This window comes from Pleurodeles waltl, chromosome 5 (assembly GCF_031143425.1).
Source record: "Pleurodeles waltl isolate 20211129_DDA chromosome 5, aPleWal1.hap1.20221129, whole genome shotgun sequence".
NCBI lineage: Eukaryota > Metazoa > Chordata > Amphibia > Caudata > Salamandridae > Pleurodeles > Pleurodeles waltl.
In genome coordinates, this window is record NC_090444.1 from 1,764,767,438 (window position 1) to 1,764,788,972 (window position 21,535).

General features: G+C 46.7%; 1 protein-coding gene across 1 annotated transcript; it reads right to left on the bottom strand.

The window, feature by feature from the left end:
* Window positions 1–10,690: 10,690 nt before the first annotated feature.
* MIXL1 (Mix paired-like homeobox) lies at window positions 10,691–19,079 on the bottom strand. The gene is made up of 3 exons (XM_069236172.1): window positions 18,853–19,079; window positions 15,867–16,228; window positions 10,691–12,572 (listed from the first exon to the last, which is right to left on the bottom strand). Exons 1-3 carry the CDS (start codon window positions 18,962–18,964, stop codon window positions 11,946–11,948), a joined length of 1,101 nt encoding a protein of 366 aa, XP_069092273.1. The 5' UTR covers window positions 18,965–19,079; the 3' UTR covers window positions 10,691–11,945.
* Between the last annotated feature and the right edge of the window lie 2,456 nt (window positions 19,080–21,535).

The window sequence follows — 21,535 nt, forward strand, 5'->3', positions numbered from 1 at the left end:
CATTCTCTTTCTCTCGCTCTTTCTATCTCTCTTTCTTTCCCCCCTAAATCCCACCCACCCCCCGCCCCAGTTTTTGCTGGAACTTTGATTGTAGTGCACTGGGTTCCTGCTAACCAAATCCCCAGTGCCCGGTGATCCGTCCACAAAACAAGATACCTGGTCACTTGATCCCCAAGTGGCTGAGTCCCTTTAGCACTTAAGTCCCTAGTAAGTGGTACCCCTGGTACCTAGGGCATAGTTGCTAAAGAGGGACCCTAAGAGCTACAGCAAAGCTGGTGCCACTCTAAGGCCAACCTCATGCAGACTGCCATTGCAGGCTGCGTAACAAGGTGCTCCCAAAAGTGAAAATATGACATGTACCTTAAACACTGCATGTAATATTTGTAAGTCACCCCTATACCAGGCCTTGCAGCCCTAAGTTAGGGTGCGTTGTATTACATGTGTAGGCATATCTGCAAGAGCAGATATGCCCCTGCTATGTCTTTGTCGATTCTTAGACATAGTTAAGTGTGTAGTGAAGCCATTTAAAAATACATGTGCTGGACACTGATCAGTATGGTTTCCCCAGCTACATGATGGCTTCACTGAAACTTGGGATGTTTGGTATCAAACATCTTGTATAAATAAACCCTCACTGATTCTAGTGATGGATTTGTTATTACATGCACCCAGAGGGCACCTCAAATGTGCCCCCTGAAAACTTTCCAACTGCTGGTGGGCTCACTAACTAGTTCTCGCCAGCTTGCCATCAACAGACAAGAGCCTTACCCCCACGGGCAAGAGCCTTTGCTCTCTGGAGTTCAGAAACAAAGCCTGCTTTGGCAGGGGTGTTGCCACACCCCTTCCAACAGGATGACCCCCAAGCTGCATGCCAAGGCAGGAGGCTTCAAAGAAGTCCACCACCTTTGGTATGCAGACCTGGGTCTCCTCAGAGGAGGATGCCGACCCCCTCTGCCCCAGGGCCCATTTGGCACCTAGACAGGTGGGAACATTAGCAATGCAGGAGCCGTGTTACATATCCAGGCTGGACACACCCCTAGGGTGGCCAGCCTGAAGTGGACAAGAAATTCTGCCATCTTGTGCGTGGTGGAATTTAGGAACTCTGGACAGGATTATGCCTACTCCCCATAGGAAGTGGTCATCTAGGGAGTGGAGGGATCCCAAGGGTAAGTAGCTCATTGGCTACTACCCTTCACTCCCCTAATTGCCCCTAAATTGAGTATTTAGAGAACCCCTGATACCAGGACTTCAGATCTTCACTGGACACAAAAGGAGAGGGCAAAGAAGCCTGCTGACCTGAGAACCGAGGAGCACCACTGACTTGGTGCCAAGCCCATCCTTGAGGAGCAACTGGCCTGTCCTGCAGCTGCAACCTCCAAGAAACCAGGAGAGCTGCCAGTGCTTTGCAAATCACCAAGAACTCCCTTGGAGCAGAAGAGCTGCTTCTCTTTATCTGCAGGCAACCAAAGAAGAACTGTGAGGACCCGGAACTGCTAAACCCTGTTGCTGGACATCACCGTGCACCGAGCCGCCTAGCCCAAGCTAAAGTGGGCCAGTGGTATCAACGTGGTTTCCAGGCCTTCCAGTGACGAAGCCCACCTCGAGTTTGCCCACTGTGGACTTCTCAACGGTGCTTGCAGCCCCTTTCTGCAGGATCCCTCCAACGCAAGTGTCTGCTGCACCAGAACCAGACACCAAAAGATACCACTGCACCCGAGCCCAACAGCCTGAAGAGAAGTGGGCCAACGGTGTGTCTACATGCCTGAGGATCTCAAGGGTCAAAACCCCCTTTGGGTTTACCTGGACTGGCCTCCCTGTCCCTGCCCACAGCCTCTTTCTATCCAGACTGATCTCCATTGAAGTGAATGGGACACCCAATGCCGTAGCACACCTCTGCACCTGGATGCCCCAGAGGCCCCCCAAGGTGAACTGTTGGTGTGGCCCTGGACCTTGCACCATACTCGCCTCAAGTCCAGAAGAAAAGTCTTGTAAGTCGTTGCTCAGTACTTTTATGCAGTCTCTGTTACTTTCCCATAGGATAATATTAGGGCACTCAAGGCTAAAAAGCACCTCTGCACTCAGACGCCTGTGCCTCCCAAAGTGGCCTGTTTGTGCTGTTTTGGACCTTGGACCTTGCTCCATACTTACCTTAACTCCAGAAGAACAGTCTTGTAGGTTGTTGCTAAGCGCTCAGATGCATTATGGTTTTCCCCCACAGGATAACATTACCGGTCAAAAAAATGCTGTAAATTTTTGAAAGCTGTAAAAATTCATACCTCGAAAAGTACTCACCCGATGATCTTGGTATCAAAATTCCTATAAAAGTATGTTATTTTTATAAATTGGCGTTGGTTTTCTTTATTGAGAGAGTTTTGCATACCGCCTTTGTGTGTGAAATACATGCCTAGCCCTGCCCTCTGAAAAGAGAGCATGTGGGTTGTCATTTGTGCCTCTGTAGTTCATCTGGGGTTTGCTTGGACTCTATACACAGTGTACCTCTTTTTGGTCCACTATATAAATAGCCAGATTCCAACAACTGGCCAAAATGCAACCCCATGAGGGCTTGCATGCTCATTCCACCAGAGCTAAAGCTGCGACCACAGAATTAGCATGCAGAGGTCCGGTTCTGGATATCATATCTGCCAGGCGGCAACATGGGCCTCTGCACATGTTTGTAAAGCACTACTGCCTGGACAGTCAGGCCCGTAGGGTGGGCACTTTTCATTTTTGGTCCTGCAGGACTTCCTCATTTGAAATTGGTTCGCAGACCCACCTCCGGGGATGGTATTGCTTGGGTATCTGTTCTAAGGTAAGGAATCTGCAGCTAGAAGTCTCTATCATATGAACAAGTTACTTACCTTCAGTAACGCCTTATCTGGTAGATACTATATCTAGCTGCAGATTCCTTACTGACTCACCCATCCTCCCCGCTCTGCAATTGGATTTCTAGGGACAGGACTGTTCTCTTTCAGGGCCCTGGTTTTCTGCACCGGAGGCCAGTGTTCTTCATGCCTCCTCACTTCTAGCATGGAAAGTTGTGAAAAGAAACTAACATCAGCGTGCCCGGGTGGCACCGATTTAGGTATTGTGGACGGCCTTTCAGGCATGGACGAAAATGCATGTGGAGCCAAACGACGCCACCTATCTGAATGCAGAGGTACTGCTCATGAAAAATCTGGATCCAGTCTGACGCCTGGGGAAATACTAAGGTAAGGAATCTGCAGCTGGATATAGGGCTTGATTTAGATTTCGGCGGACAGATTACTCTGTCACCACGGTGATGGATAGCCGATCTGCTGAAATATATATCCCATAGGATATAATGGGATTTATATTTCGGCAGACATGCTATCCATCACCATTGTGACAGAGTAACCTGTCCACTGAAATCTAAATCAGGCCTTTAGTCTCTACAATTAAGTAACTTGGTCAACTCACCTGTTGTGTTAACGTTCCCTAGTCCGTTATTGGCTTTTCCTGGACTATTTACTACAGTTTGTAGGTTTCTTACGAGCCGCAGGCTATTGGGCAAGCCCCCAACCCCAGGTATTTTCCAAAAGTGGTCTGTGGGTCACATTATGAACATATACATGCCCTATTTGCTGAAAAGAACTGCCAGACAGAGTCCCCTAACAAGTGTGCCTGTGTGCAGGCTAATCAACTGGACCCTAGAAACGCCTGGATACCCTCACGGGTGACAAGAATCTTGCTACAAATCTACTCATTGATTGCATTCGAAACAGATGGGGGCCTCCTCTGCATCAGCAACCTTTTGATGTTGAAGATGGATGATGCATTGCCAATAATCATTATTTATCTGGATAATGATTCTTCACCCAAAAAAAATTATATCAACCTCAAATGTAAACAGTATAGTCACTGCTAATCTGCCTATGCGTAGGTATCATTTTTAGGTCTAACAGTCAAAGCCTTTTGATTTTAATAAAATTCTATAAGTATATAATATACTTGTAGGGGCTATCAATGGGTTCTCTTCATCCATTGATCTGACTGTGTTAGTCGTGTTTTTGTTCAGGCCCTGTAAACACAGAGTGGTGGGACTCAGACGTTTAACTCCTGACCTTCCTTCCATTTGTGGTTCGAGATTGGTGCCAACACAACTGTTTCAATCATGGGAAAGTTCTTTCCTCTGGACCTTGTGTAGAGCATTAAAGAAGAATTACAACGCATTTTCCAGTGTCTCCACATATATTTTTATCGTCCTGATGATGACCCTGCACTGACTAATCAAAGAAATAGGGTTGAAACATCGATAAAACATATAATTGTGGACTGGTTCTCAAATTGACCAATGTGGAAATCCAAAGCATAGATATCCCAGCATAACACTATATTTTGTTCCAGTCACATGTATATATGTACACAGCACCAGAGCACTTTTTTCACTTTGTCACTTTGCACTGTGCCGTCACTTTATAGGAGCACTGTATATTTCATGCTTCAAAATTGCTTTTTTGATATTTAATAAAAACTGTATCTTTTTATAAGAAAATTCCCTTCAATTACACTTTATATACGACAGAATAGCTGTGGAAGTCAAAGGCAACACTCCCCCCTTGGGGACCATTTGCGTCTGCTACTGTGTATACCTTGGTCCCTGGGTTATGAGTCAATTCCCCGTATTCTAGATATGTATGTTTTTGTCCCGCCTGCCACAGCAAGCAACTCAGGGCCAGTCCACTTTATCCATTTTTTTGCCACTCTGCCAGTGCCGACATTCCAATCTACCACAATATAAACTTACACACAAATGTAGTGCCCATCAATAGTTTTACGAAAACAATAAACAAACACTGGGAAAAGACCAAAAGATGGCAGTTAACGCTAGGCCTACTAGCTTTGCCAATGCTTGTTTATTTTTAATATGTTGATTATTGTGCACCTCTCACTTAAAAAAATAAATAAAAAAAAGATGTTGAGTTTTACTCTTACTGATCAAATCAGCGATGCTGCTTCACAAAGGTTTCAACTGTGTAACCAGCGGTTTCCCCAATACACACGCAAATCTGTCTGTGTGGCCAGCATATATAAATGTAGGGTATTTACACTGTATGATCATTTCCAATTTCCCTAACCCCAGATACGTGCAGCGTTGCCAGTGCTTATATTATAAATGTCTGGACCTACAGTCTTAGATATTGCCTTACTGGTTCGCCATTATGCCCAGAAAATCCGTATTTTTCCAGACATGCTGCATTTTTTTTTTTTTAAAGAAATATTCTGCCAATTATAGGCCCTTATCTCGAGTAGCCTCTTTTATACTGTTTTGGGTGGACTCAACCCTTAACTCTGGTGGGGTGGGATTTGTAGGACTGGATACAAGGACTTCAGGATCAAGATAAGTGCATTTCTACACCATTTTCTAAAAGTATGCCAGATGTGGATTCCGCTGCCATTGTTGTACTCTGACAAATGTTCTCCTAAAATTGTATTATGCTAATAAATGTATTATAATAATCTTTATTGATGTACCATGTCAATATAAAAAACTGTTAGACACAAAAAAACAAGACCCCTAGACCTACACACAGAAAGTAACAAGCACTGGCAAATAAAATAGGTCTTGCTTTTATAATACGAGTACTGAGCTATTGGCTTTGAAAATGTTTGTAAAGCGTTGTGTGATTTTATGTTATTTTAGTTGGTTCTGTCCCATCTTCCCCAGGGATATTGTGGTGTGCTCCTGTAGAATGTTTATGTACAAGTGGGGAACTGTGAAAGACTGTGATTGAGTTAATGAGGGAACTGCATTGTGCTGTGGCTGGAGTTTCTTCAACTTAATAAAATAAGTTATCCTCTTCATATCTGCATTTTCCTGATTTGGACTTGACACATTGTTTAAAAAATAAAAAAAAACACCTCAAAATACAGAAGGAAAAGCAATCGCATATCTTATGGTACTTTCAAACTATATATTGACTTTTGTTTCAATTTTTATAAATTGCATGGATTATTTTTTTAATGCGTCTTGCTCGGGAAACACTGAACATAATTTAAAAAGAATAAGGATGTGCCAGAATGTAATGGGAAATGCTTCACAAGGCCTAACTTACTTTCCACAGGATTCAGTCATGTTCTCACCTGCACTAGCCAAGGGAGCAGATTTATAGGCCTCCAGGAGAACTGCCATGCAAAGTGCACTTCTGCTTTAGATGCCAGTTAAGTGAGTGCAGGAGATGACCCTTCACCCAGCTCCGTGAAACCCTTTATGTGCCAATCCTTCTGTTCTATGCAGTATGTGGAATGCAGGAAATAAAACAAAAACAAGACCTACAGTCTGCTTTTCAGCCATACGGCAGCAAACTTATCCTTGTTGTTGTGCTTTTACGGGTAAGCTTGGAGGATTGGGGAGCAACACAGAGTATGGGTAGGGGAGTTTTTGAGGGGTGAAGCAGCACAGAAGGAAGAGAGCTAGCAAACACATCCACTCTCATGAAGTGCTGAATGAAAAAAGAAAGAAGTCGTTCCTTAGATGTGAGCAGTGGAAGGAAATAAGTTAGCTAATCAAAAGGATTGTAAAGAGACTATGAACTAACACAAACCTAAGGCCCATATTTATACTTTTTGACGCAAACCAGCGCCGGCGCTGGTTTGCGGCAAAAATATTACCGCCGGCTAACGCCATTCCTACGCACCATGCGGGCGCCTTATTTAAGGAATGACTTTAGCTGGCGCTGCGGACTGGTCAGAGTAAAAAAAAAAAAATACTCAAACCAGGCCGCGCTGGCGTAGGGGAAAATGGGGGTTGTGCGTCAAAAAATGGTGCAAGTCAGGTTTGAGGCAAAAATCATGCCTCAAACTGGACTTGCGCCATTTTTTGGCGCACAACCCCCATTGAAATGACTCCTGTCCCCTGGGCATGGTCATTGGGCACAGTGGCATGTAGGGGGGCCCAAATTAGGCCCCCCCCTATGCCACTTTAAAAAAATTTAAAAAAATACTTACCTCAACTTAGCTGTACTTACCTGGGATGGGTCCCCCCCATCCATGGGTGTCCTCAAGGGGTGGGCGAGGGTGGCAGGGGGTGTCCCTGGGGGCAGGGAAGGACACCTGTGGACTCCTTCCATGGTCAGAGACCATGGAAGTGAGCCCACAGGTCCCTTAACGCCTGCCCTCACCCAGGTGTTAAAAAACGGCGCACATCAGGCTGTGCGCTGCTTTTTAAGGCCCGCCCCCTCCTGTGCATCAAAATGACGCAGGGGTATAAATAAGGAGCACAGGCCTTAAAGTAATTTTTTGGGTGGGAACGCCTACCTTGCATGTCATTAATGCAAGGCAGTTTCCCTCATCCAAACAAATGACGCACACAGAGGAATTTTGACGTCCGCAGACTCAGGTGTCAAAGTTTAAATATGGTGCACGGTTTGCACCAAATGTGCGTCCAAATTTTGGACGCACATTCGGCGCAAAAAGAGTATAAATATGCCCCTCAGTGTCCTCTGTAAAGGTGGGATCACAGCACACAACATGAGCAATACACACTTTCACAGAGCGCTTTCCATTTTTTCCCCTGTCTAACAAATTTGACCCCATCAAAGATCCCGAAACTCAAACTGAGATCCTCTACTTCCAGCCTCCAGGATATTTGGCATCCCAGTTAGGGCTGTCATTGCCCACATCGATATGTGCACACCACGAAAATACTATGCCGCTTAGCATCTAATGCTTCCAAATGTGCCAAAAAAGACTTGGGCCCTGATCTATACTTTTTTTTGCGCCGCATCAACGTCATTTTTTGACACAAAAGTGGCACAAACTTATAAAATACAATTGTATTTTATAAGTTAACTCCGCTTTTGCATCAAAAAATGACGCTAATGCGGCGCAAAAAAAGTATGAATCAGGGCCTTGGTGCCTTGTTTAAAGTTGGAGGTAGCTGACAACTCTCCAGTGTCTGGAGAAAAGCCTTAAATCGGCAGTAGAATTACCAGTGCCGAAGTCCATCCACCATTGCATATTATTGTGCAGGAAACTAAGCTGTGGATTCTAGCCCTAGTTAGATTCCTCCAGAACCTGGAGGGTTTCAGCATCCTTCAAACTCTAAATAAGACCTTTGATCGTAACCAGCTGCATCAAAGTGGATTAAAGCATTTGAGTCATATGGTCCTCTTCTCACAGTGTGTGCATGTCCACATCATCACTGCACTATCGAGAGCCAAGGGCAATGGTGAAGGTAAACCAGTTTGTTTCAGTGTATCTGCTTGAGCCTCTGCATCTGAAATGCAGGACATCTGCTTCGAGGACCAGTGCTTGCCCGAGCTGGAAGATCTCGAGACACTTGGTCCTGAGCAGTAGGGGCTGGAAGATTAAGCTAATATCTCAGCAAACTACTAAAATTTGGATCTGACTGCCTCCGGCTGTACTGACCAACCGACCTACTTTATGCGTCAGCTTTGTCAGAAGGAAGATTAACCAAGTAGCTTTAGATTATAAATGTGCTAAAAATGGATGCCTTTAACTTGAGATGTTACTTGCAGATACATATGTTCTTCCGCCCTCAATATTTGTTTAATATTTAGGGTCCAGATACTCTGGCCTTGATTTATACTTTTTATGCGCCGCATTATGCCATTTTTTGACGCAAAAGCGGGGCAAACTTTCAAAATACAATTGTATTTTGTAAGTTTGTGCCACTTTTGCGTCATAAAATGACGCGCAAAAAAAAGTATAAATCAGGGCCCCTGTTTCTTGTTTCTTTGACTAAACACCAAACCTTTGGATTTATTTGGTACTCACCACCAGTAATTTCTCCTTACGGTGATGACCCCAATGTATATTATAGGCCTCCTCTGGTTACATCAAATAGGATTGCGCCTATATCAGCTTAGCAGTTTGAACCACGAGGGTGCCAAGAAGCATCCATGTTCTAGGCCTCTGTCAGTAAAAATTTGTGTGAGGTGTTGAGTTGTGCCCTAATTTACACCCAAGTAATGGGGGAGAACCTCTAAATTGCTATCCATAACCCTGGTAGAATAACCCATTGGGGCCATCTTCTTCCACAGGCAAACCATGGCTATCCTATCAGATGCTGTTTAAAGCCCTTAAAGCATACGTAAAGTCTCTTCTGGATTGTACGCATGCCACAATAGCTAAGCATGAACCGGATTACAATGTTATCGAGCGTCCCACTGTCTCTCCTAAAACTGGTCTTACACCTTGTAAGAATATTTGCTTCACTTACCTAGAACACTGAATTGCAAAACATTTAGGCCCATATTTATACTTTTTTTGCGCTGCATTTACCTCATTTTTTGACACAAACGCGCGCAAACTTACAAAATACAATTGCATTTTGTAAGCTTGCGCCGCTTTTGCATCAAAAAGTGGTGCAAATGCAGCGCTAAAAAAGTATAAATATGGGCCTAAGCCTCCACATCAACAAGTGCCATGAGCTGGTAATTGCGCTGCTCTTTCCTACAGCCTTTATGCATGGGGCTGGTGAAGAACTCCTTCCAAGATGGTGGAACATCTGCAGAAGTAACACATCATTGTACAGCGGACGTTGGACGAGGCGCAGGGATTGGGTCCTGTCGGTAGCCCCTTTGGACCTGCCGGACCCTAGCCTCCAGTAGATCTAAGAACCCCTCTACCATCTCAGTGCTACTTCCCCTCATACTACCTCCCTGCTCCTCGGTGTATCCTGGGGGGGGGGTGGAGGTCGGCTCCCTCGAACACTTAAAGGGTCCGCAGCATGACTCGGTAGAATGGGGGTCAACACCGGCCTTAACGTCAAGAGGAGAGGCTTTACTCTTCCTGTACTGGGTAGCAACACAACCCCCTACCCCACCCCACCCTAAACTTCACATATTGCAACATTATCTAGGACCTGCAGATCTCATCTAGGACCACCCATTGTGTAGCTCCCAAAATTCTTGAATATATTTATCTGATAGAGACTTCTAGTTGCAGATTCCTTACCTTAGAATTTTCCCCCAGGCGTGAGACTGGGGGAAAATTCTAAGGTAAGGAATCTGCAACTAGAATATGTCTCTACCAGATATTTCGATACCGAAGGTAAGTAACTTGTACAACATGCAGCATCCTAAACAGATGTAGGGTAGTCGTCGCTATTCATGATCAAAATCCTAACTTTAGAGGATGCTCTTGGGCAGTCAGCGGTGCTGTGACCAGGCTGTAAATGATCAATCGAAGATGTTAAATGGCATAAAAGCCATGTTTAGTTTTTGAGTTTGTGACCATAATCCGCATTCTAGGCTCTTGGTCACTCTCCAGCGCTCTCCTGTTTAGCATCTAGCTGCAGATACTGCACTATAGCGAGTTTTTACGTTGCTAAATTGACCTCTATCATGTCAACTGTAAAATGGCTACGTGTTCTGCTCACGTGGAGTTAGGGCGCCATCAAGTGCCCGAAGTAATTATTACAGGTAGGCAAGACCTGTTGGTAATGCCAATACTTCTTGCCCGAGTTGGGAGATTACACACGATCATACTAATTTAATCCTGGGCTGTTTAGTTCCGTATTTAGGATCCGAGGTCGTTGTCATATCAAGCACTTGGCTCGCGTGGCCCAGACCCACTGCTCCCCAGGAGGGGTCGTCGTGTAATCAACACTCCGCCGCAGTCAGAGCTCACTGGTAATCCTTGACAACTTCATTTCACGGAGTGAAGGTCTGCTTTTAATTTTAAGTATATCCTTTGAGACAACGAGCCTGCTTTTGGACATTTTATTCGATGCAAAGAAATTATCGTACAAATGTAAAAACAAAATTAAAAAATGTACAAAAGATGTAAACGTATGTCTTTTAAATGACTGCCTCCTCCTGTGTTTTCAAATTTAAAAATACTGAAAGATATATACAGCCAATAAACTCCAATGTCATGTATAGATTAAAAACACAGCGTTTCATCCCGTTGACATGTTATGGCTGCTGAACAATAGTAGGTCGGCCAGTGTTGGTGTTTGCTTGGCCACACCAGTGCAGAATGAGAAAGCTACAGAAAGGAAAAAAGAATGGTATTACACCACACATGTACATAATGCACACTGAAAAAAAATATCAAAAATGTCGTCTAAAGTTTTGAGAAACGTGCATGGTTCGTAATCACCTTAAACTACAGCCCTGGATTTTGGATGTTGTATAAATTGGGGCCCGCGCACGATTAAATGGCAAAATCAACATTTATACAAATAAATCTTGTAAATTTGGTCTCGCTACTGGTTTGATCGGGCATCGTCCCGTGAGTTTTATGTACAAAAAGAACGAGCATACTGACTATTCGTTTGAACCCAAGCGAGTAAACTCTGTGCTAGGTTAGTACAACGCCAAGCACGTCACATCACGTGTGGTTATTTATCTAGGGTGAGCATCGTAGTAGCTAACAGACAGCTACATCCGATAGGCCTAGCCTGTCAAAAATGAGAAACGAGCTGACATAACCAAGGGATTGTTCGACTTCTGTTGGTCACGAAACGAAGGCGACACCTCTTGCCTTAGCAAATTGCCGCTCTTAGAATACACCAACATTAAGTTTCGGCTCTAGTCCCTCCACTATGTTTGTTGCCACTGCCTAACTCTGCTAAGAAAATCTGGAAGCCTAAGAAAGCCACGGTGAGGTATGGTCTCGAATTTCAGAAGGCCATCTTCATGTTCGATTGCAAGTAGGGGGTAGTAATGAATAGTTCAACACAGTGGGGGCCACAGTTGACACAACAAAGTGGACATCTTTAATTTGAATTATCCTGTTGCCCAAAACTGCCCTCGTTGTGGCTAAACATCTATTAGAAGGCCAGGACTGGATAATGAGGGGGCAGGGCTTTCATTTTCAAGAAATGTTGCATCATTTTTTCAAACCATGTATCCGTGTTACAAATGTCAAGCAAAAGTGGAACGGAAAGTTTTTTTTTGCACTTAAGATCCAAGCTTTTAGTTGATTTCCCAGGGCTTTCGGCTTGAAGCTTGCAACTACCATTCAGATCCGGACTCTGAAAACCTCTCGCTGCTGCTGCTGTCAGACCCGGGGGAGTACTGCCCGTAGGGGCTTGAGTGTGAGATGGGCAGATCCAGGAAGAGGCCTGAGTTGCTGCACCCGGAATCTGCAGAAAGGGGCAATGGGGGAATCTTGACACTCATCTCTGGCCCAATGGTTTTGTTAGGTGGGAAGTTGTCATATTCCACAACCATGCAATTCTGGCGCAATTCCTGTTGCTGCTTGCCAACATTGTTCTGAAAATCAAATAAGTAGGCAGCCCCTTTGTACTGTGCCTGTGACTCTTGCATGGGGATGGAGGGCTGAAGGGCTGAGTCGTGTTGCAGGTACTCCTGTTCGGTGCGGCCATGATGGATTGGGTTCATGCGCTGGGAGGTGGCGCAGAAGTCGTCGGTGGGAGATGCTGAGCCTGGAGAGTGATGGGAGAGATCGGGCTGATGGGTCATCTGACTCCCCATGGCCATCTGCTGTTGCGGCATGGGCCAGTATGTGTATTTAGAATGGCCTCCGGTGTTTCCTGGAAAATGCTCGGCTGTCCCTGTGCTTCTAGGCGGATTCGATTTACACCGGCGGGACTTCGCACGTCGGTTCTGGAACCAAACCTGGATTGAAGAGGAAACAAAGATTAGAGGGAGGGAATAAACTGAATTCTTCTCAGTACTACAGCAATATAGACTGCTAGCAAGGTCTATACTGGAAGTTAAACGCCCACTACCTAAGTTATAAGAAGTCACAGCCCAGATAGACAAGACAAGGCCCAGAGTAAGGTTTTTTTAAGAACCAGTAGAGACTGAGACCAAAATACAATAATGCTATTAGAACATTCCACCTTCTGAAGGTAGTGTGTTTTCTAAACAGAAAGTAAGAGCTAATTACAGGGATGTTGGAACAGGAGGCCTCTATCAGCCATTCTTGGCCTCTCATTGTTGCCAGGAAATTAAATATACAAGAGTGTTTAAAGACAGCAAAATATATGAACCACACAAACAAGAAGTAATGAAAAAATCAAGTACCAAGGGTGTCTCTAACAAAGAACCGATCATATTAAGGCCCTGGATTGATGGAATATAAGTGGTTCAGTCCATTCCGATTCTTTTTTTGTTTTTAATCACAATATTTCCAAATGGTGTTACTCTCTGTGTCTTTATCACTCCCCCCCAAGTCACCTATCATTCTTTACCATTCCCTCTGGCACCTCTCACATTGGAGAACCGAATTTATTCCAGATAAGTTGCAATGGCAAGCGTCTTCAGAGCCTGATGGTCTTGTAACGAGACGAGGGAAAAGGGAATAGCGATAACGCGCATAAACAAAATAAGTACTTAGGGAACACCAACCCCACTGACTGTGATTATCTGCAAGACAGTGTGCTTGTTTCAAGGAACCATACAGTGTGGAGAAAAAAGTTCTATTCTTCGCCCACTCTTGCATCACTAACCATCACCAGCAATAGGCATTGTAAAAAGTTCCTTTGGTGATGCCAGCTTTGGTTTTGAGAACTATTGTGGCTCCATCCACTGAGTGACCCCTTAAGACGTGTTTCTCCAGTCAGGGGATAAACTTTCAATGTACAGTTGCTGGCACCCTCTGTTCCTTAGCTCTGCCTTAAATATAAATATAAAACCCCTCTTTTTCAAATCGTTAACTAGCTCCCACACTGATGATGTAAGCATTGTGATGGCTCCTACAATGAAAAGTACAGTATTTTGTACTCGAATGACACCCCAGCATTCTGTGAACTCAGGACACAGTTCCTCGCCATACTGCAAAAGACAGGTACCTACAATCACATGGATTATACAGAGAAATGTTTCTTTATAAGAATCCTAGCTTCTAAAGAGTGCATTGAGTAAAGAATGTTGCCCAAGCTCCCATCATACTTTAAAGGAAGGGTTAGCTCCATCACAGCAAAAGGTGATCTATCGATGTAAACAATTCTCCACTGAATTAACTGAACAGAACTCTTAAGAGTATGAACACGTTTCAACTGATCCTGTAATGGTGTGAACCTTCATCAGGATTGGACCTAAACACTGATCCAGAATAACCTCTATTCATAGCATTATCTTTTGTTCCTATGTAGTTGAATTGATGTAAGCAGTAGGAAGTAGATACTATTTGTCAATCTCATATCAACAAGAAACACTTTCTCCATACAGATGTTCAATGCCACAATAGGTTACAGGACAAAACAGGTTTGCAGTCCCTCAAAAATATTGTCTTGTATCAAACAATGGAACAAAAATGACTGTTCCTTTAAGAGGCAGGCATCCTCAAGCTATTGCGAATCCTCCACTGAATTAATTGAACAGAACTCTTAAGAGTATGATGAACAAGTTTCAACTGATCCTTTAATTGTGTGCGCCTTCATCAGGATTGGACCAATACACAGATCCAGAATAACCTGTATTCAAAGCATCCTTTTTTTGTTTCTATGCACTTGAATTCTTACTGTGTAAATGTTGCTCTGATCACTGAATATATATGCAAATATGGTAGGGTGACCAGATTTTGAAAAGAAAAAACCGGGACAGGTCAGACATAAAAGTAGGACTAAAGCCCTTAGGGGCTTATTTATACTCTGTTTGCGCCGTTTTATTTGACGCAATTTCGACGCAAAACTAACTCCATATTTATACTTTGGCGTTAGACGCGTCTAGCGCCAAAGTCCATGGAGTTTGCGTCATTTTTTTGCGTGGACACCTACTTTGCGTTAATGATATGCAAGGTAGGCGTTCCCGTCTAAAAAAGTGACTCCGAGGCATGTGCGCCGTATTTACACTCCCGGGCAAAATTCACGCCCGGGAGTGGGCGGGTCAAAAAAAATGACGTACGGCCGCTTTTGCGCCGTTTTTTAGCGCCTGGAAAAGGCAGGTGTTAAGGGACCTGTGGGCTCTGAAGGAGCCCAGAGGTGCACTCCCATGCCCCCAGGGACACCCCCTGTCACCCTTGCCCACCCCAGGAGGACACCCAAGGCTGGAGGGACCCATCCCAGGGACGTTCAGGTAAGTGTTTTTTTTTTTTTGTGGCCTGATTTGTGCCCCCCTACATGCCACTATGCCCAATGACCATGCCCAGGGGACAGAAGTCCCCTGGGCATGGCCATTGGGCAAGGGGGCATGACTCCTGTCTTTGCTAAGACAGGAGTCATTTCTATGGGGGTTGGGAGTCGAAAAAAATGGCGCAAAGCGAAAAATTTGCCTCAGCCTGACTTGCCCCATTTTTTGGCGCCCAAGCTCCATATCCCCCTACGCCGGCGCTGCCTGGTGTACGTCGTTTTTTTTCACGCACACCAGGCAGCGCCGGCGGCTAACGCCGGCTAACGTCATTGAATAAATATGGCGCCCGCATGGCGCTTCAGAATGGCGTTAGCCGGCACTAATTTTTTTGACGCAAAACTGCGTTAGCGCAGTTTTGCATCAAAAAGTATAAATATGGCCCTTAGTCTCATGTTTACATCTGGCCTGTCCTGTAAATATGTGTGTGTGTACACACACGCAGGCAGCAGCAGACAGGGAGAAACCAATATTACTTCCTCAGTTATTTAAGACTAGAGCTGCATGTGAAGGGAGGCACACCTTTCACTTCTGCCTGCCCGGTTGACCTGACCTTAGTCCCAAAAACCGGGACATTTATTTAAAATTAACATAGCGTTCCCAGTTCGACCTGACCTTTGCCCCAAAAACCGGGACATTTACCTAAAATGAACAAAAGCGTCAGAACACCGGGACTGTCCTGGGAAATCCGGGACGCCTGGTCGGCCTAAAATATGGACCTTAACCGATGGCACTTTATCCGGGGCACAAGTGGCCTGTGCAACAATAGCCCATATTGTGAGCGCTCAAGAGCTGTATCTTGGTTATTCCGTCACTGGCCTCTGGGGGGCGTGCTCTCACCTGGATGCGCGACTCCGGCAGCAGGGTGATGGCAGCCAGCTCCTCCCGCAGGTGGATGTCCGGGTACCCGTTGCTGCTGAAGACGAGCTCCAGGGCCTGCAGCTGGGCCGGGGAGAAGCTGGTCCTCTTCCTGCGGTAGGACACCGGGGTGGACTGCTGCTGTTGCTGTTTCTGCTGAGGCGGCGAGGGCTGTGGGTGCTTGGGGAGCTGTTTCTGCTGCTGGGGTGCTGTCTCGGGGGGCTGCGGGTGCTGTAAGGCTGGCTGGCCATGCTGCTGTGACATGCCATGCTGCTGCTGGGGGCTGCTTCCAGGCGGCGCGTATTCCTGGAAGGTGCTGATGACACCTAACCCTTCAGTGCCTCCTACAAAAATAAATAAATGAAATGTGTGAGCAGTGTCAAGGCGCTACATGAAGTTTGTCCGAAGCGCCTGTCAATCACCACATACATACACAACCGTGTGCCCGCCTACATTGGCTCGTTCCACCCACCCCATCACGTCTAAACTGTTCAAAGCAGTAAGCGCAGTGCTTAATTTGGGCTTGTTGTTTCCGGTGCTGAGCCCCGGCACTTATTTTTGAGGGCCGGCGCTTAGTCTTCTGCCCCAAGCATTTACTGTGACCAAAAGACACGTGGGAATGACGGATGAAGAGAAAAACGAAAAACCGTCACAATGGGAGAAAGCAGAAAGCTGCAAAAGTGAGCTGAGAGGGCAGGGAGGTGCTTTAAGTGGTTTGAAGAGGCCCGAGTTGGCTTCAGGATTACATTGCCTCAGTATTCCCACATGTAATTGCAGGAGTCGCATGTTTGGGAGTAGGAGTTTGAGCACTGGCACGTTTTTATTTACAAATTAAGCACTGAGTAAGCGAAGTTTATTTTTGTATAAACAGTAAGGTGCACTGGAGATCTGTGTTATAGAATAGTTGCCTCCCTTTCCTAGACGGTAGGCATGTTACAACATTACTAAACCGGGCGCTTGCACAAGCTTTGGGGCGTGATGCTAACATTAAGTTCCCACGCTAGTCCGTTTTCTATGTTCATTGCCAAATGGCCTACTAAGCTAAAAAAGCAGAAGGGGTATGAGTTACAAAGTTAACACTTATGTGAAGTTTTAGAAGCAGATCCTAGATTAATTTTTATTATTGGAAAGTGCTGCAGCAACCGAGGTGGCCACAGCTGACACATGAAATGAAATATATTCGATTTTAATGGCGCTGTTGCCCAAACAGTACAAGCAGACTGGAAATGTACATATTCAATCCGATTGTCAAAACATCATAATTATCAATGCTCGACGCTGTCAAAAAACCAATAACTCATTCTGTGCCGATCACTCCTGAACCCAGAAAAAAAGACTTGCGTGTGTTTCTTTTAATAGTCACGCGTTTTAATAACATGCTATTTTATCTGCACTGCTCCCAACTGCTGTTTCTTAAAACCTTTGACATTTCACTTGGTATAAGGGTATATTAAAGCAGTTGTCTGCTGTTTTTAAGAAATGCAATTATTCTCACTGTCTCCCTCGAAGATGTTTTATTTCCGGTCACCCAGTGGGAGATGAATGTTTCTCTGATCTGATGTCTCTAATGTTGGAAACTATCAAACTGATTGAAGTCAGTGACTTTAGCTCAGTGGGTTAAGCCCCTGCTGCTACGATCTGTGAGTTCGAATCCCAACGGAGCCGTCTCATTACCCAGCTGTACTGGACCCTGCACTCTAGAGGTTTCTCCGCGTCAGGCACTTAATCCCACCGAGCTACCCTACCTAATCTTTCTGCCACACAAAAAAGCTGCCGTAAGCGTGGCCAATCGGGCTTTTAGTTTGAAAGATTAAATACATTTCACGCACATTGCGCACTGCACAATGTGGTTTAATGCGACCCTTTAGCCAGTATTGTCAGTCATATTCGCAGAAATGTCACTCAAATTATAATTGGAAAAAGTGCAGCATTACCTGCAAAATTACGCGTGCAGATGTTTTAAAACACGTTAGTCCAGGTACTGGGTACATTCTGCAGAAACTCGAGGAATGTCAGCAAAACAGGCCTTTGTGAGCACACACTTTGGGGTAACCCCTTGCCGCCCCACACTTGTCTACCCGCGGCAATACAATAAACACAATCTGGTGGCGGGTGGGCATATAGAGGGAACTCACACTCTGGTTGTATCCTTGTAAATTCAGTAGCCTCTGGGAACTTCCGGAGGCCACCCGATGCCGCAGGGGCCACTGGAAGAGTGTGTGGGGTGGAGGGGGGTTGAGAGACACGGGGGGGGGGGGGGGGGGAATGATAGTGGGGGTGAGGAACTCTGGTACCAGGAAGGAGGCTGGCGAAAGGGAAGCAGTGGAGGGATGGGGGAATGGGGGCCGGGGACCGTGGAGGGATGAGGGAGATTGGGTGGATGGGGGAGAGTGGAAAGGCAGGGACACTGGAGGGATGAGGGGAATTGGGGGGTACGCGGCAGTGGGACTCCGAGAGCGCCTGGAGCAGTGCAGGAATGAGGGGAGTGGGCGTAAATAGGTCGTGGATGGGTGAAGTGCACGGGGTGAGAGGGTCCTGACGGATCGGGGGGCTCTGAACGGCAGAGAAGAGACAAGCGGTGGCGAGGGACATAATGGGGGGCTGCAGTGGTGATGAACAGGCCAGAGGATGATGTGGGCAGTAAAAGGGTCAGCCGGAACCGAAGAGTAGAAAATACTGGAATGTCCATATTATATTTTTGGAGAAAGCTGCCATATTCTGATCCGACAAATCAGGCGCCTCATTTGAGTGTTCCCAAACAGCAGCTGAGGCAGGGAGTAGCCAGGGCCCCAGTGCCTGGATGTGAAATGGACCGCCCTAATAAACCTGTTTGTTAGTTAAAACACCAATACTCGCGGTGAGCTGGCGTCTCGCGGCCCTTGACCCCGGTGCAGCTGCACCCGCTGCACCGTGGATACCCACGTCCCTTAGTGGGAGGCTGGGGTTTCCAGCAGAACGACGGTCCTACCTGCGGTGAAGCCATGCTGGAGCCCGCCGGGGGCGCTCCTGCGGCCGGAGTACACCTCGGCGAGGCCTGGTGCGCACCCCCTGCTCCCCAAGTCTGCGGCCATGCTGCTCATTCCAGGCCGGGGCCTCCTCGACCTTCCTTCTTCCGGTGCAGGTGTCCAGAGGTCGCCTCCCTAGGACGGTGTGCGGTGGTCTGAGGCTGCTGCCGCCCATAGGCCTCTTATACCGGGAGGAGGGCAAGGGGGACCCCCGGCTGATCCAGGAGCGCAGGTGTGAACCCCTCGCGGCGGGGCGCAGGCTGGGGAGGGCCGGGAGGAGGGGGTGACACTGGGGTCCCGTCCAGACGCGATTGTCAGGGCTTCCTCTGGGGGGCTGGCGGGGGTCCCCGCAGGCCGGAGACAATACACATCCCCTCCAATAATATTTTCTTTGTGTGAGGGAGCTGGTGCCACTGGGAATACACACGCCCAGGGGTACAAGTTCAAGCAAAGCCTTGGGAACACAGTCGCCCCTACTCCCAGTGCCACACCACTGCCCACTTCACATTTACAAGCTAACAGGCGGGGACTGTCCATCCAAGTGTTATTTTATATATGGCACTAAAGACTGTTTCATAGCGCTACAAGTTAGGCAGAACATGGGCCAAGGCTACTTTTTAAGACTACTTATAGGTGGAAGTTACTTCAGGTTACTTTCGTAAATTGCGTGGCTTTGCCAAGGATCACACATCTTGATCAACGAGGGGGGGGAACGGGGGGTAGCCAGGATTAGAACTGGGAAGTCCTGGACAAATAATGATTTAACCACAGGGCCACGTCCCTCAGGCGCTAGAACATTTGCAATAGGGCCACGTCCCTCAAGCGCTAGAACATTTGCAATAGGGCCACGTCCCTCAGGCGCTAGAACATTTGCAATAGGGCCACGTCCCTCAAGCGCTAGAACATTTGCAATAGGGATCGTCCCCCAAGCACTAGAACATTTCCAGTTCACCGGCAAATAAATTAACCCGAATAGAAATAGCTCGAGTGTTTACGCGCATCCAAATCCCACTCCCTTTCAGCCGCGCTCTCCGAATGATTATTCTGCTAAGCGAGCGGCAGGAGGACCTCCGTGGGGTGCGGTCAGTTGGCCACTTACAAGTGGCTTCTTGTGGATCCAATGCAGCATATGTGGTATTGCGCGTGCATTTCTTTATCTAGCTGACAATACATACAATACAATAATGTTCTGCAGGTCGCTCTTTGTGTGTCGCGGGTCCCCTAAGCTTACCCAGAGAGGCAATGGCAGGAGGAGGTCCCCATGCGCAGACACCGAGCTCTCCCGCCGGCGGCAGGGGCGCTCTAGCCGAGGCGGTGGGCGGCGTGTGGTCGGCGCTGGTACTGGGGCTTCTCGCTGCTATCTTTGCTTGGCTTTGGTTCGGAGGCTCTGGGGATAATGAGGACAAGGGGGCGGCGGGTAGCCAGCCCGGAGCAAAACCTGTATCAAACACGAGAAAAGAAGTGGAAGGCGAGGAACAGGCTCCGGTCGGCTGCAACGTCCAATCTGAAGGGATAAGGGGGGACGTGGAGCCCGAGGAGTCTGCAAGCCGAGCAGCCAAATGCCCGTCACACTTCAACGCAGACACGGCAACAGAAACAATTTTGGAGCCTGAAGAAAGTTTTTCATCAAATCAAGATTTCCCCCCAAAATTGGATACACCTCGAAGCGAACAGCGTGATAAAAATCAGAAAGACCATGGCGATCAGCGAGCACCGCAAAGTGGTCCAGCACCCGAATCAGTGTATCATTCGGACTCTAGGGAACTTCTAGAAGTAGCTACATCTGCGGCAGAAGTGGTGCAGCACAGTGTTCACAAGAGTATGCTGAATGTTCTCCAGAGTGTTGAAGAGGCTCGATCCAGTGTGCAAAACATAAACACTTCAAAAAAATCACAGTTCACTGATAGTCATTCCAGTGTGCTGGAGGGTATGTCCTGTGCAGTCAGCACTGTTGCAGCTGCACAGTGTAGCATGCAGGAAAATAGGTTGAATGCTGTAAAGGTTGAATCTGCACAAATCAGAATGCAAGAGGGTATTATGAATGCTACACAGGCTGTTTGTGAAGCACGGATCTGTGTCCAGGATAATGCACTGCATGCTACTTCCTCTGCTGAAGCAGTACAGTCCAGTGACCTGGAGGAGGATTCTTTTAGTGATGACACTACTGCTGAATCGGCAGTAGAGCCTGCTGTGCAAGAGGAGACTGAGGCTGCAGCTTTGCAAACTGCTGATGAGGTGTCTAGTGGTATCCCTGCTGTCGAAACCCCACTCTCCAGCACCCAGGACAGTGCATTGACGGATATTCTCAATGATGAAGAGCATGCGGTTGTGCCAAATGTGATCGCCATTCCTGAGGAGAAAGAGTTGGGTGGGCATGAGACTGTCTTCAATGCACCCACGAATGATGAAGAGCATTCACACAGTCTTCAGGAGAGTGGTGAAGCAGCAAAGTTTAGTGGCCAGGAGGTTTTGGTTGACTCAAGAGGTCCAGAGAAAGCTGTATTAAGTGTGCAGCACGATTTGTTGAGTTTTATGCCGACTGCTCCAGCAGTACATGTTAGTCAAGTTGAGGTTGATCTGATCCACACTGAACCAGCAGAATACAGTCTCCAGGATGCAGTACCAGATATTGCCATCACATCAGAA